Below are 17,698 nucleotides of genomic sequence, written 5' to 3' on the forward strand. Positions count from 1 at the left end.
AATAGAGTAGGTTGAGAAATAGACGATTATGGCGAAAGGGAAATCTTACTGTTATTAATCCCCCAATTCATTTCTAACACGCGAATAAGGGAACAAGTTTCGTCGCCTATACATCAAATGCAGATAATCCAAATTTGTTGCCAAAAGCCTGTCTGTGAAGGGGTCAATTGTTATCTGATGCTGCGGCGGAATTAAACAAAAACAGCTATAAGTATAGAGATCTCCTTAGTGTGATAGTCAGAAATTACTTCAGGCATTGAGACAGGCATCTAACTTCTTTAGGGGAATGTGGATACTTTCCGTTAAGAAGGAATTTGGCTAACCCACTGCAATGTCTCATGTTTGGAAAGATACATAAAAACCACCAAGAAAAAGCGGCTCTTTAGAGGAAGAATGGTTCCGAATGATTCTACATTGCTTCACGACAAGGCGAATTCCATGTTGGAATATTGCAAAGTTTTGCACGAAAATGATAAGAATCTTTGAATATACTACCAGTCAGCCCTAGTAAATCAAATGTGAATGCCCAGCACTGTCAACGGAGGCTCTACTTGATTATTCCCGTCCCAGTGGAGGATCTGTGTGTTTTCTGTGTGTGTGTATATTGTGTATTCCGTAAAAGGAAATGGAATCAAACCTGCCCAGCATTGTGGACGGAGGCTTTGTTTCTTCGTTTCCCGTCACAGTGGAGGCGCTGTATATATATTTTGGGTACATTGTGTAGATAAATATATAGATAGAACCGCTCACAACCCCATACATTACATACATTGTGTATTTATACCATTCTCAAATCTCCCACTTCAACATGCCAACTTCTTCTTCTTTCTTGTCCACAAGCCTTTTCCACACTTCTTTTGATATCCCAGGCTGCGGTCTCCGGCCCTTATGTGCCACTGGGTACACGTGAAATTTTTCTCCCTAGTCATTGGGTGCAGCTATCCATTTTAGTCAAATGGCTTGTACTTTGCATGGAGTTGATGGATGTCTTCATATGAAGATAATGACGCTAGTGGTTCGATACTTGCGAGCACGGGCGGGGCAAGGGAAGCCACCACTATAAATCTTTGATAACTTTTCCAACGCAACTCTGCCTCTTTGGAGGTCACGGAAGTAAGGTGCTTTGCATCAGTCCGGGGTGTGTTGTGAGCGGTTCTATCAACCTATCTAACCAGTCAGTCCTATAACTTCGATATGTCAACATGTGAATATCATATACCCGGATCCATAACAAAAGGGCTTTACGTGACTTGTCGAATATGCTAATGCAAGTAACAATGTAAAGTTTTTAATGTGAAGAGTATTCTGAATTCTCCCCTCAGTTAAATGCATGCCTGAATGCCTGTAGAAATTTCCTCTAAGAAAAATGGCTCAATTGCAATCTGTAATCACTTACAGAATGATTTGTACAATTCGCTCATAATATCGGGTATAATTTTTTCCAAGTCTCACTAAATCCACTCAAATGAAATTATCAAAATAAATTCAAATCGATTACATGAAATAAAATCGATAATAAAGAAAAAAAAATATTTCATATAAGATAGATCGAATGAATGGAAAATATTTTCAATTATATGCATCTTAGAGATTCTTTATCCGTGAAGATATTAATTTTAGTCCCGGAGTTATCTTGGAATTCCTCCTTCAGGAAAAAAAATAAATTTTTTTCTCCTTGAACAAATATTGCTCGGAAAAATATTTACTGGGGAAAAAAAAATGGGTGTGGGGGGGGGGGGTCCCTGTCGATACTGTCAAGACTAATTAGCCGGATGAATGATTAAAAGTAAAATATTTTCCCTCTTTAGAAAAACGTATCGATTTTCCGGGAAGAAATAAAGAGGAAAAATTAGAATCGAGTCCCATTTCGAAATTCCTGGAAAAAGAAAAAAGCTTTTTACTCTATAATCTATTCATTTTTTAAATTATTTTATAAATAATTTCGATCTAGTTTTTCATCGAAGATTTATTGTTAATATTTTCAGAAATATTTGGTATTTTTATAATTTATCAGCAACCATTTTTAATGCACTTCTGGATGAGAGAAGGTCTCCTCTAAATTTTTCCTTTAAGTATATATAGAAGAGATATAATTCGTTTGCGTTCTAAGTTTTAATACTGATTTATTATGTGTGTAAAAGAACCTTTTGTGCTGAAGTCATCCACGAGCAGTATCTCCTTGATGAGCTCGGCGGGTGCTCTGTTGACGACGCTGGTCACTGTCCTGATCAGGGCCGACCAGTGCTCGTTATGAAAAGGAATTACTATACTTGCTGTCGGCAACTTCACCAGGTATTTTTTGTCTTTACACCTACGTGATCAATGATAAAATGTATTAATAAGATACGGGAAAGCATAAAAATGTAAAATATGAAACTATGGATTTTGGGTGCATAATGGTTAGGTAATGCCATCGTAGCACCCGGGTGGTTTTGCAAGCTGGGACAATGTTTTCAGAGAATGAAATAATTTATCCCTCAGGTGAGATATTAGACAAGAATAGCAATACAAGTTAACCGAAAATGCGAAGAAAACAACGGCTAGACGCGTCCAAGTTCTTTCTTCTGAAGAAGGACGCGTTTCGGAATTGTAACACGTTCCTTCTTCTAAGATAACTTGTTACAGTTCTGGTAACAAGTTATCTTAGATACTTCTTAGTCTATTAGTCTTAGTTATTCTTATAGTCTTCTTCATAGGTGGTTTCTTCAAATTTCGGGTTAATTTACGTTGCTATTCTTGTCTATTTCCAGAGTTCGATCTAATCTTATGACCGGTTTATAAGAAACTAAAATTTTGCCAGTAATATTTGTTCTTGGCCCCTTAGCTGAGGCATCACTTCCTACAAAAGACCTATCACGGGCTAAGTACTGATAAATGAACTTGGGAACTGGATCCTCTCAATTGTTTTCTGCATCATAGTAGATATCACTAACCAACCCCCCGCCCCCACACACACACACACATAAACTGCTAATTTCTTTTTTAATGAAGATGTAAGTTCAGATTTTCCGCAAGTGCAAAGAAATGGGTATAGGGGAAATCTGTCCCATTGAGAAATAAACTTTTTTAATATCCGGGTTGGTGAATGCAAAAATAAGGAGGTGAGATGCTTTGTCAATGAAGAATTAATTTTTTAATTTACTGTTTTTATTTATTTTTTATTTTCCTCGAGCGATCACCGAGCCCCTGGAGAGTGCACACAGAGCCCCAAGGGATCCGCGGAGCACCGGTTGAGAACCGCTGCTATATCATTTCAGGCGCGGATTCATAGATGTGGCGGTAAGAAACGATTTATTGTGTAGAATCGTTCCGTATTTTACGGGACGAAAGTATTCTCATATTATCCTGCTCTTGGGCTCGCCCATTCATATTTTTTACATTTATCGTTTTTTCAAGACGACGCCGAGTAACTTCCGCTAGTAATTCACACACAGGTTAGTCATAAAATATCTTTGCCGATGTACGAGCTACTCGCAGCCGCAAAAGTCAATAAGATCCTAATGAAATTCGAGAATACATGTGCCAGAATATGTACCTAAAAATGAGATGAGAAACGAAAGCCTATTTCTCGAGCGGGGATGGTTTCAATAATAAAATTTCAAGAAGAATTCGAATGGCGACACTTACTTTTATACGTTTCAGAATGATCGGCGCAGTAAAAAATGAATGGCGTTAAAACGGACCTGTAGCAACATAAACGCCGGCGGCAGAACGCGAACAAAGATCTCACCAAGGGGATGGCTCCATCGGGCATCTCTACCGCGACGATCATTCTGAAATGCATGAAAGTGAGTGTCGCCATTCGAATTTTTTTCAAATTTTATAATTGAAGTACCACCACGCTAGAGAAATAGGCTTTTATTTCTCATCTCATTCTTCAGTGCATACTCTGAAACTTCTATATCACGAATTTCATTAACATTTAGTTCATTTCTGCTGCAAATCGCATATTGGCAAAATTATTTTATCACCACCCTGTATATATAACTTCATTCATTCATTTCAAGAACATTGCCTTCAGGAACAAACTTCGAAAATATCCTTTTTTTTTTTCATTCAACCGTCTAGACACTAATTATTCTAGCAACTGATTCTATCAAAAAAGCATTAAACTGGTGCCAGAAAATATCCACAGCAAAAGAATAATAATAATAATAATTACTTCACAAAGCACACATTATTCCATATCACACACACACACACATGATGCGATAGGTTAGAAGCGATATTCATTACCCTGGATGTCGGATGTCAGGAAGGGTCCTATTGAGCGCAATAAAGTCACTGACAAGGGCATTAAAGCCATTAACTTTATACAGCTCGTCTTTCTTCTGCTCCAGACCTGCAGGCAAGATAAAAGGCGATCCATTCTCTCCTGGGCCTGAGTTGACTCCGCTGTTATTGCCACCGGCGTGCCATATCTTCCTCTCCGGTTCAATCTACGCAAAATTAATGAATAATAATAATAATAATAATAATTTATAAAACTCTCGAGAAATTGATATTTATAGCCCTAGCAATAAAAATCGTTCTTCCTTTTTTTCTCTGATACTTAGAAAACGTTAATAAATTTCAAGGAAGCAATTTCAAATAAATCACTTCCGGGCTATTTTATAAGTACCCCCAACATGGCGGCTGTGTGTAGCTGTATAACATTACATATATATAATTTTTTTTTTTTGTACAACAACACGCACGGTAAATGTCATAAATGATGTAGGGCTATTAAAAGATGGCACTTTACGCTCGCGTTTTTGATAAGGGGGGATGCCTTTTAATGGCCGTACATACTTCTCGTGTGTTATAATATTCATAATACTTATTAGGTTAGTTTGCATGGCCGCAATGGGAATATTTATCACTATAAATACTGCCAGAGAGAAGCTGAGATGCTTTACACCATTATCTCGAGATGCCGTTTTTTTTTTTCTTTTTAAATTTTGGTTTAAGATTGAATGCGCCTTTTTGGTAATCGTTCGAGCAGTGGTTTGTGGATCGATCGGATAAAGGCAACGTTTAAATTTAGTTTGAGGATGTAAATGCGTGGATAATTTGGTTTGATAAAGAGTATCATAAATTTCTACCCAATCTCTGGTGGAGAGATTGCCGTTTCCTTTTTGCTCTTTTACGGTTGGATAGCAGGATGTTGGAAAGTTATTTGGATTTTGTTTTAAGATATGATGGGATGTTGCTCAATTTTATAGGTTTTATTTTTGTAGATAGCATCGTTGTTGATGATTACGGGGGTTGTATTCATGAATTTGAGCTGGTTTTTTTTATTTTTTAATCTTGTGTAGAGATGATAATGCGTTACTTACCAAATCGCCGTAGGTTTTAGATAAGCATTCAGCTGCTTATTATACAGAAAGTATAACATTTGAAAAATGGCTTTGGTTGACTCTCTATAGTTTGAAAGTTTCACAATGCCGTCAAGAGTACAATCATGAGCATACTAAATAAAACTTTTTATTTAATCAATCATATGCTAGAAAATTATTATAAAACACTAAAAGAGTCAAAATAATTTTTAAACTGTTCAGGCCTTTTTCTAAATGACTGGTTTAACAAGTCCCCTTTCTATAATAATATTTTTTGTGCCAAAGCAGTCTATACGTTAGGGTAACTTTATCCCACTCAAATATTATTATTTTATACTGTAATATATGTTTGAAGCGAAGGAACCTACTGGTTTTGAAGAAAAAGTATTCTCACATATCAATACAAAAATACACTTTATTTAAACTGGTACTTCTTTGTCAAAACAAATCCATACAGAAAATAGACTAAACAATATAAGTCTAATTAGAAGTGCTAAACAAGGTACGGTATGTAAGTATTATCCCGTTGTCTATAAGTTCAAAAACAACTCACAAATCTTGGCAAAACAATACTCGCAGAATAAATGTTTTTTTTCAATAATTTTTAAGGGTTATTCACTTTTGCGATATTAGACTATTTGTAGAAAAATGTGGTTTTTCCACCCGTTTGCGACCTCCAAGCGTTTTTTTTTGAAGGATCCACGCAATCCACAGTAGTTCTAGTTTCCGTTACACTCATAACCAGTCCCGGAGAATATTTTTCCTTCCAAGCAACATCTATGACAATATTTCCTTCTTCCAAATTGTCCTTTATAAATTGGTTTTCCACAGTTCCCGTTGATTCCAATGGCTCATTTTCCCTCAATAGATTTGTTGTCAGTTTTACTACTTAGAAGAGTTGATCAACCTGGTCATTCTGACGACGACGTTTGAAGTGAACAGACGTACTTCTTCCGCTGAGCAACCGAGCGTTAAGATTTGGTATTAAGCCCAAGTGGGAAACTCGGTCAGCGTGACTAGTGGTTAAATTTCCCTCTGAAGACGGCACCCATTGGTGTTGAAATGCATTAGGACTTTTATTTTCGTGTATTTGCCTTATTCGTTGGTGTCTTCTTAATAAGTTTTACTACTACCATTTTCTACTGTTGGCTTAAACACTTCCCGCTACTTTGTCCCACATTTTAATTGGGACAATGTAAACCGTTCTCTGGAGTTACTAGTACTAATTTTGATCTATGCATTTTACCATAAGACCTTGATAGTTCAACGGAAAGCTCTTTTGCATTTTTAATCAGGATGATGGTGCCTTTAAAATTTGGCATTAACTAAATTAAAATATGTACTAGATTCCTTGCACAGACAAAAGTTGGAAATGCAACAAAACACTTGCATTTAAAAGGGTTATGAGAACAGCACTGCTGCGACCTAGCGGCAAATATTAAAACTCTAATGCAGGTGGGCTTGCTTAACTAGGGCTACGGCCTGGAGGAATCACCGGCTACTATGCGAACCTGAAGCAATAAGCTTGTGGCACGTCTGTTTCAATATTTTCTTTTATTTCCCTTTTAGCATAAAGTAACACTCCAGGGCCAATTAGCCCGCGTTTACGTCAAGTGTACTGGCATTTTTGTAAAAACCTGGAAAGAATTAAAACGATTTTCCATGGGAGATTCCTCGTCAACACTTTTGAATGGCAGACTTACTTATTATTACGTTTCGAAGCTGGGCTATGTGTTTTTCGTATACAAAATAGACCAGACCAGAATTAAACTCTTTAGCCGATTCCTAGCCCATGGGGCCAACTGCCGGTATAAAAACTGGCCAAGAAGGCCTGTGAAGAGGAAAAGGGTGATAGTGTTCGCGAATAGATATATGCTGCATGTTTGTGTAGTGCATGTAGAAAGAACTGGTCATAATTGGTTAAAAGTCATGATCTGGCGAAGCAGGAAAAAGCCACCGCAACCACAGAAGCAAGTCCCACAGTCTGAAGTCAGTATCATCTGTTCGAAGTGGAATGGGGGGAAAAAACATCACATGGGGGACCATGACGCAAAAAACATCAAAAATTCATATAGGTAATAAAGTTCTGTTTCAACTCAATGCATCAGAAATTAAAGGGGAATAGATGGTAAAGTTTATGCCAACATCACAAGTTCAGTTCAAAAGAGACTTCGCTCTTTTTTTTCTCTCCCTTAAAACATATACATTATATACAGTTCAATGGACCAGTATACCAATTGCTAGAAAAGTGAGAGTGAATAAAAAAAGTCAAATGATGCAGGTCATAGATACGAATGATGATTAAATGTTAATAATATCGAGTAGATGCGATTAATGTCAAAAATACAATTAGATATGAAAATGTCGAAGCAAATACATACAAGAATATGAAAAGATGTGGATAAACAAAAATGATTTGGGGAAAGTACATTTCACAAATTATTTACATGACGGAAGGTATCCTTACAAATTTTCCCATGTAAGGTGTCAATTTGCTTGGGCCTCCTATATTTTCTCAAGAAGCGAGTGTCATAATCAACAATTTCCATCAGATGTTCGAATTGGGAATTAAACATTGCGCTCTCGAATTGATCATTGTTTAATTTCTTAATGTATGTGAATATGTGAGGAATGTCCAAGTCTTGTCTGATGTTAATTCCACGAACAAACCAAGGGGCTCCAACAAATCTTCTGAGTATTTTGTTCTGCATAGTCTGTAGTTTTTTTATATTCGTTTTACAAGCATGCGCCCAAGCTGGCGAAGCATAGAGTAGAGTAGGTCTTATTATGGATTTAAAAAGAACAATTTTGTTCTTTAATGAAAGTTTTGCCTGTGGAAATGTGATGCGATTGAGCATTCCCAAAATTCCGTTGGATTTGTTTATTGCATGATCAATGTGTTAAGAGAAAGAAAGATTTTTATTGACAATGCAGCCCAAATATTTTATTTGCCTGACAGGGCTTAATGATTGTGTGCCAATTTGAAGTCGTCTGTCCGGTATTTTACGACGTCTAGTCAGCCATAAAAATTTTCATTTGTCACTATTCAGTTGGATGGCTGATTGATCACACCAATATTCTATTTCATCCGTGGTTTCTTGTAAATTGTTGAAGGCCTGATTTGCATCCCTGCTACTGCAGAAAACTGCACAGTCGTCTGCAAATAAAGATATTATGCCATTTTGGGGGACAAGGTATGTCATTAATGTATGGCAGGAACAGTTGTGGCCCCAACACACTGCCCTGAGGCACAGAGGCATGAATTTGTTTTATTGAAGAAAGTGTATTTTGAATTTTACTTGAAAGGTTCGGTTTAAAAGATAGTGGTAGAAAAAAATAACCATGTGCGAAGGCATATTTAGATCAATGAGTTTGGAAAGCAATAGAGCATAATCACAACGGTCGAACGCTTTTGCTATGTCTAAGAATGATGCAGCTACAAAGTCGAAATTGTTAAAAGCTTCATTTATGAACTCTGAGACTCTAACTAGCTATGTTACACAAGAGTGCTCAGGTCGAAACCCGTGTTATTCGGGTCTAATTAAGTCATTTTCAAAAATGAATTGAGTAAGTCTGTTTGCAACGAACAGACTTATGTGAGTGATGATATTTCTTGGCGGGCGAGTCAAGGCTTTAATATACAAAATAAAAACATATAATTCAATGTCTTTCTTATAAATCATTTGATATTCTCAGTGATAAAAGAGATGCGAGTCCATATTTAATTTATTTTTGTAATTCAATTATTAATGCCCATTGTTGTACGCATTGCAGTATGTCGGAATAACATAAAAAACAGGATCTCTACACACCGAGCCTGAGACGATCATCGATAGATGGCATTTTCATCACAAATCAACCGGTTGGAAATCGCTGTAGGGCGATATCACCGTATATTTACTTATCAGGCGTAGCGTAAGTACGGGCTACTTTGACCCCCTTTGGGTGTTACTTTGTCCCAAAACAAAAACAAAAAATGATTGAACCCATGAATGCTACAAGCCTTGCTTCGGGTTCGAAAAGTAATCCGCGATTACTATATACAGACCACATCATTAGTTAAAGCCAGCCTTCAACAGGGTTCTAATATTTACACGTGTTTTGTTGATGTCAAGCTCCGTTTTAGTTTAGGTAAAGTACAAAATTTTAAAGCCAATATCATCTTGATTAAGAATATATAACATCTTTTTGTTGAACCTGTCAAGGTTTTATGGTTGCACGAATAGATCAAAGAACATTACCGATAACTCCAAAAAACGGGTTACTTTGTCCGTACTTGAGTGATCTGAAAATGTGCCACGGGCCACTTAAATGCTCTGGAATGGTGCCACGGATCACTTAAGCGATTTGTAAGATTGCCTCGCATTTTTACAAAATTAGGTTTGAGGACGGCAGGCCACATTTGGTCCGCGAGTCAAGGGTTTACCATACATGGCGTTGAGGGTGGGTCGCGATGAATTTCTTAAAAATAAATTTTGAGTTCTTAGCCTTGAAATAGCATTGAAATTAACAGAAATTGATTATAATAACATATCAAGGTATTTTCTTTAGAAAAATTTTAATTATTTCTTAAAAAATATTTTTTACATTAAAAAATACATTTTTGGTCGTCTGGAAGAGGGGGGAGGGCACAAGCCCCCCACGTACGTCTCTGATCCCACCAACAAATTTTTTGCCAGCTCTGCCCCTTACCTCCTAACGCATGTTGGTTTCCTCAACAATTATTAAAAATATTTTTTTTGTAAATATTGGAAAACCAGTGGGTTCTATTGCTTAAAGAACGTTTTACAATGTTTTAAAATGGGAATATTTGATGTGGGACAAAGTTACCCAATTTTATAGATTACCTTGGCCTAAAATAGAAGTAAAAAAAAAAAAAAAATTCATAAAAATATATACCAAGTAGTATTTAATTTTTTTTCTAGTATAAGATTGAACAAAATGTTACATAACAGTGGTCTAGAGTAACCCGTGTTTACGGTAAGCGAAACGTCATGATAAATCGATAGAACCGCTCACAACCCCGGACTGATGAAACAACTTACTTCCGTTACCTCAAACGAGGCAGGGTTGTGTCGGGAAAATTAGCATAGATTAATAGTAGTGCCTCCCCCCTCCCCGTGCTCGCAAGTATCAAATCACTCGCGTAGTTCTCCCTATGAAGACAGCCATCAACTCGATAGAACATACAAGCCCTTTAACTAAAAATGGATAGCTGAATCCAATGACCAGGGCGAAAAATTGCACGTGCGCCCAGTGGCACATAAGGGCTGGAGACCGCAACCTGGGATTTCAAAAGAACTGAGGAGAAGACTTGTGATGCAAGTAAGAAGATGAAGTTGGCATGTGTTGAGGTGGAAGATTCGAATGATCTAAATACACAATATATACAAAATATGTACAACGCCTCCACTGTGACGGGAAGCATAGAAACAAAGCCTCCGTCCACAGTGCTGAGTAGTTTTGTTTCCCCTTTTTTTACAGAATAAGCAACGTACACACACAGAGAGAGCCTCCACTGCGATGGGAATAATCAAACAGAGCTTTCGTTCACAGTGCCGGGTACATTCACGTTAGAATTACTCACATATGTTATTTACATAGCATAAGTTTCCCTTTTTTTACATAATTGGGAATGCACATAAACATTACTATGAATACAATACATACTGCGAGCAAATAATATGTGCTCATACAAATCGAAACGTCATGAAATGAATTCCTCAGGCCATGGCTTGTCAGTCCTTAAAATTTGTATTTATTTCATTCTACGCATTGTTCGAAACATCAAGACGAGTATTTTCGTGCAACCAAATCACAACGATAATAAAGCACGCCGGTTCGTTCTGCTTTAACGGCTTTAATACGCTCTGCTTTAATACGCAGAACTTTGACCTTTGCAGACCGGACACACCCCGCTTTCCATCTCAGAGAGATATCGAAGCGTTCCTGAAGGATGGGTGTATCCGGAAAATTGTAATTATAAACAACAAAACATTGTCGCCTCTGATGATGGCAACAAAAATAAAATATATATAAATACGATCGTCAATCTGAGATCATATAACAGGTAATTAAAATCGAAACAACAAACGCCAATAGGCAATCAAAATCATAAACAAGATTATACGATGATGGCATTCTCATTAAGAATCTAGTAATCGTCAGTCAATACGCAGACCCTCCGAACGACCTACACGATGGTTCCTTCTGTACGGAAGTAATACTCAGAAATTTCTATACCTCCTGAATAGCGATGGTAGAGATTTTCCTGACGCAGGGGTATAACGGAAATGACGACGAGACATGATCACAGAAAAGTATTACTACCGCAGGGAGTCCCACATCGTGGGGTTAGCTCACCAACCTCTCGGTGAGCATAAAAAAAGCCTGCCGTTCGGTATCGGAAAGAAACTGTAGGTCGCGGTCTTAATTAGCCTTGGTGTGCAGAAAATGGCCGTGTTGCGCCAAAAATGATCAAACTGATCACTGCGATAATCGAATTTGGCTCATACGAGTGACAAACTAGTTATTTTCACGAAAATGACAAGGCAGCTGAGCAATATTTTGCAGTGTGTGTGGTTTTTTCTAAACACACCCCAGTGCATTCTTGTTTGTTTACGAATTCCTTCTTTCGATTCCGCACCAGCTGAAATGTGACGCCCCGACATCGACTGCTTTTTAACGCGAACGCAAATACATTCCGACGTCCTTTATTTGTAAATGCATACACCGTATATCGCGTTGTTTAATTTTGCCGCACCGTCGGATATATTCCGTCTGTCTTAATAAATCCACTCGAACGGATTTCGGCAGCGACCCTGATATTTACCTTTGGTGAGAATCGCCATGCATTGATCAAATGTACCCAGAATAGCGAAAAACGACGACACGGAGTCTTGCGAAATTCTGTTAGAGGGAGAAGGCTTTATATTATTGTCTAGAAAGAAGAGGAAAAAAATATATTCATGGGGGACGTGACTGATCGTAGCGCACGTGCTATGCATTTAAGTCAACAATACAATACCATAATAATTTTTTCTAGGATCGATACCGTAATTTTTCTCCCGGATCGTTTTTATCGGGAGTTTCTATTTCTGTTTCTTTAGTACTAACTCTTCCTTGTGATAACATGACTGTGTATGATGGGTGTGAAGATAAACAGACGTGCATACATGAAGACGCGAATGAAGAACAATGACACCCGTGTTTTCCGATCGAATTCAATTATCGGGGCTGGAACTTTATCGATGTGGCATACCGTTTGTATCGATTACTTGCTTCGACTTTTCACCCCGGACATTTCACCTGCCTCCCACCGTACGAGTGATCAAGTAAGTTGATGAGTGTGAGTGAGCAAGTGATTGTATGAGTGACCGTATGTGTGTGTGTGCGATTGACTGTATGAGTGAGTGGGAGACCGTATTAGCGATCCAAGTATTACTGACCGTATAATTGACTAAGTGCATGGCTAGCTGTGTGAATGACCGTTTTCGTGATCAAGTTAGTGACCGTATGGGTGACCACACTCACTTCGTCTCTCATACGGTGACGTATTTTCTTTCTTTCAAACCTAGCACAACTCGGGTCTACCACCATCTATGTGCGATTTACTAACTAGTGAGTTGTGCCGGAAGGGTAACTGTGAGTACCTAACAGTCTGAGAGCGTATGCAGTGTTGTGTTTGATTTTTCAGTCCTGCCATCTATATTTCAGAAGTGAAGTAAGTAATGTGTTACGATTGAATTACATTTTAACTGTTTGTAGGTCTGTTGCACGGTCATATACTGTTACGCTCCCACTCACTTGGTCACACGTATGGTCGCTCAGCCACTTATATGGACACTTAGCTTCTCACTCGGTCACTCATGCGGTCACTTACTTGGTCACTCCCCACCCTTCGTCATTCACACCCGGGAAAGCGAAATGAACTGGGGGCGAAACGTGAGAGGAGCGAAATGTCGTCGACGAAAATTCCGTAAACCGATTCTACAGGGTGTCCTATAAGTAAGTCCTAACTCGCCTTTATCTTATCAACCGTTCGTCGAAGATGTGTGGTTACAATTTAAAAAAAATGATTAAAATGTGTTCTGAAATCACTCTGCACCAGTTTCAAGAGTGAAAATAGTTTGTTATAAAAAAAAATCTAAATTTTCATATACGGTCCTCTTTCTTCTAACTGCCAATTAGAAAATTTTGTTGCCCTGTATCTTCTGATCCACGCAAAACAAATCCCGTGTTTTTAACTGCTATATTTGCATTCGAAAATCTGAGAGAAAGTGGGAAAGAACGGCATAAACAAACGGACAAGCTTCATTTTACTGTGTTCCTTCCCACTTTTTTATCCAATTTTTGAATTCGCATATCCAAATACTTTCCTCTAATTCATCTTCGCATCCGCCAGCTGTTAAAAACCTTCGTGTGGATAGCGGAGAGTGGCATTTTCCTCGAAAACTCTGTATAGTCTTTTATGGTTGTTATGTGAGCTGTTAGGATGAAACTTTGCGTTTGGATTGATGAAGGGACAAAAGATCCTCAGCGTTCGTGAAACTCTTTTAAAGATTTCTAAGATTTCACGAAATAGTGTTATGACCGGCGAGGTTGTCATTTTCAACACCTTTCACAAGTGTGAAAAACATGAGAAAGTATAAACGAAATGGTCTAGATCCCCTATGTAACTGGTGGTCCCTATCTACCAATTTACATACATGCTCTTGAGACAAGTTTCATTATTAAACACCCACTACAGCGACCCCAAAGTTAAAATCATTCCGAACAGGCCCACGAGTTGTTAGCCCTGCAGATAACTTTTCTTGATTTACGACAAACTGTCCATTAAAATATAAATTTTTGATTAATTTCAATAAAATTTCACAAATTATATTTTGAATGATATAATTATTCATGTACGTAAAGGGTATTTCAGAAATAACGCTGAAATTTAAAATTACACAGGCAACGAATACCTCAATCTTTCCCTGAAGGTCGTGTGCATTGAACGGGATCGTACATGGACAGTCGGACCTAACTCAGGCCAAAGCTCTCAATTGCTGACATTGTCACCAGATGGCGACTTATCCGAGGGTGATGCGCCGATGTCTCTTTCCAAAATATATCTTCGCTTCAGCCAGCTGTTAAAAAACCTTTGTATTTCAAATCGAATTGGACCATCACCTCCTAGAGATAGATCCTCCAATCATCACCTCTATTTCTAGGAGGAAGTGATTGGACTCATGTCGATTTGAAAACCTTGTCTCGCCTACCCAGAATATTACAAAAGGAAAGGGCGGAGTTTATATATAAAGCCAGTTTCCCGCAATATCTCTTATGCAGGGCCGTCATTTCAACTTTTTCCAGGGGAGGGGGGGACAAACTTCTTCCACGGGGATCAAACTTTTTTCAGGGGGGGGGGGGACAAAGCACATGTACTCAATGTATGTGTGTGTATATATATATATATATATCATTTTTAGTGTATTTGAAAAAGCCCCCAAATGACGGGTCTGCTCTTATGTAATATATACGTATGCCTCGCGAAAGAATTGCTCAAGCTGATACAGCGTTTGAGGACTTTTATTGTAAACAATGGCCTTCAAATGGCTCCACGTAAGGATGTGAGGAATATAGAAAGACTAAGTTAAAATTGTAACTGAATTTGGAAACCAGTATACACGGTGTCTCCCTCTTCCTAACCAGTTTACGGGCTCTCTGCTCTATCTCAACGAGGAGATGTAAGCAAGTGGTCGGAGAAGAGCATATATAGGGTGTCCCATAAATTCCGAAATATTTTCCAAGTTCATGAAAATCAAAGAAATTGATATATTCGAATACGGTTGGCGAAGCACTTGTTTTGAGTTTATTTTATTTTTTCTGGCACGTGGAAAGAAATTTATTCCAAATTTTTGTCAACGGAGGACGATGCACAAATGCGAATCACTGGGGGATTTGTAAATCAGAGTGTGTGTGTTTAATTTTTCCATCAGTGTTTTGTAGTTACGCTATTTCATAGTATGTTGAGGAGTCCTTTTTCTGAGACCCTGTAAGGAAAATTCACCGAAATGGAAAATTCATCGCTGGGAAAATTCACCGACAAAAGTATGGGTGTACGAGTAACTGAATGAATAAAACCGAGTGAATGAACGAGTGAGCAAGTGAATGAGTTTTCCAGTGAGTGAACGATCAACGAACGAGTGAGTGAGCAAATCAGAGAGTGAGAAAATGAGTCACTGAGTGAAAAAATGAGCGTCTCACTCTGTTACTCCCTTAATGTATCACTAACTCACCTTGTCGCTCATTCACTAACTAGGTCGCTTACCCTGATACTTTTTGAATAGATCGCTCATTTTATCACTTACTCACTATGAGTCTCTCACTCTGTCACACACATTTAATCACCAGGTCACGCCCTTCTTCACTAGGCCACTCATTCTACCAGTCACTAGTTTGCTCACTCACCAATGCTATCCACTCTGTCACTCACTAACTACTGTATCATTTACTGACGCGCCCTCTCGGTCATTCCTTGCTCACTTACTGGCTCGCTGACTCGTGTCGTTGTTGGAGAATGACAAGAATGTGAACTTTCCCAGCGGTGAGTTTTCCGTTTGTCGTAGAATTTTCCTAGCGGTGAAAAGGCATTGTGATCCGTAAATCTTCTGAAACATCTCGCATGTGAAAGTAACAACACTAACCTTAGATTTGGCATCTAGGAGATGAGTAGCGAAGCCTATGCCTTTCTCACGTTCCTCCAGCTCATAACCGGGTTCCTGCAAAATGACCGACGTCAGGCTTATTTTCAGCAGCAGGCCACCACAGAACGCAGCTAGTGACGCGGTGAAAATCAGCTTCAGCAACGTCTTGCCGTTCCGCCTCACTCCGTACATTATAACAGCTGACTGCTCTGCCGGGATCCCTCGGTCAAGAGCATCCAGAGAACAGCCTCGGCCCTTTTCAGTTTTCAACGCACCCAACCAACCAGCAGCAAACCCCGTTACAGGACAGTTGAGGGGAGGCAATACAGATCCTATCGGGAAGTAAAATTCTCCACCGAATCCGATATTCCAATATGGAGAAGAGACGAGATCAATACACGGCCTTGCTCATACGTGCGGAAACTTCTGGTTGTTTCGATCATGGCGGCGGTGGAAGTAGCAGCGACATCCGATTTTGCGAGTCCGGATTTATGGTATTTATCGAAGCGAATTCAGGTAAAAATATTAGAGATACATGGATATATCAATTCATGATCAACACTCGGACCGTCGGTGTCTACACGTGATGATACGAATCCGGGACTTCCCTGGATAACTCATAATCATTCCATGATCTCTTCTATGAAAATCTCTCGCTTTACTGAAGATTATCTGTAGTACTGTTCCGTTGTAACAGCTTCTTATATAAATTACTCAAGTCCCGGATTTAAGATGCTTTAATATTTTACGACCGATGGAGTCATAAATTTCCTGAAAAGAACTTTGGGATTTTTTGTTTCTTGGCCCGAGACCCGGATTATTGATCGTTTAATTTATTTTTTTACAGAAGTTTCGGGATTAATCCCAAAAAAAAAGAGGAAAAAAAAGGCTTCCGCGTGGATGATGGATGATTACGATGAGGATTCATTCCATTTTCGTTTTATTCTGCATTCTGTGTGTCGGTAGGGTTCGTATATTCCTACGGATATCGAATAGAGTTTTGGAACCTAGAAATATTTTGTTTGAATAATGTTCGAGTCATTTTTTTTTTGCCTTTCGTCGTTGTTAAATGACGTTTTCCGACGAACTGGTAATGAATTCCATGATTTAAAATGAAAATCCGGGGGGGAAAACTTTGATGAGTATCAAGCTGTTTCGGATTGGAAACTTCTGTCAATGATTCATCGTCAGTATGGACGACGTCTGATCCTGCAACGATAAAAGAAAATTAATTAAACTGCGTTTTATAAAAACTCATTAACAGTATTTTTACGAAAATCATTCGTGATCGTGAATTTCAAAATAAAAATGAAACTAAATTTTAAAATTAAAGTTTTGAAATTGTATAAAGGTAAGAATCTGTGCTCAGATGGAAATGTTATGTCACTTTTTGAAAATTTCACAATGGAAAATTTGTAAACAATATTTTTGCCAAAATGCGATACTGTGGCTTTTCGACTTATTACAATTTTGCTTCCACTGTTTCCTCATAAACAAAAGGAGAAATACAAAATTATTCCATTTTCGAAAACTTTGACGAACGAGAGTCAGGGATGCGAAAAACTTTATTTTTTGGGAAAAGTGACTTTTTTGGCATCTGAACACAGAAATATACAAACGGCGCTTAGCGTTAAGCGACCATTCCATTATTATACAAGGATGACGTCACTCTCCGCTACCATACGGAGG

The 17,698-nt window shown here is 38.3% G+C and overlaps 1 protein-coding gene across 1 annotated transcript in view; it reads right to left on the reverse strand.

The window, feature by feature from the left end:
* The window catches only part of LOC149070026 (putative polypeptide N-acetylgalactosaminyltransferase 10), an 85,973-nt gene that overhangs the window by 22,911 nt on the left and 45,364 nt on the right, over positions 1-17,698 (reverse strand). Inside the window, exons 2-4 of the mRNA XM_089250048.1 lie at positions 16,010-17,218; positions 4,237-4,439; positions 2,145-2,311 (exon numbers count right to left, since the gene is read on the reverse strand). Of these exons, the coding sequence (XP_089106174.1) occupies positions 2,145-2,311; positions 4,237-4,439; positions 16,010-16,201 (562 nt within the window). The 5' untranslated portion in view covers positions 16,202-17,218. The remainder of the gene's footprint in view (positions 1-2,144; positions 2,312-4,236; positions 4,440-16,009; positions 17,219-17,698) is intronic.

Source organism: Pholcus phalangioides, unplaced genomic scaffold (assembly GCF_987345545.1).
Source record: "Pholcus phalangioides strain wild (caught in Gottingen) unplaced genomic scaffold, Ppha-v1.0 ptg000022l_1, whole genome shotgun sequence".
NCBI classification, from domain to species: domain Eukaryota; kingdom Metazoa; phylum Arthropoda; class Arachnida; order Araneae; family Pholcidae; genus Pholcus; species Pholcus phalangioides.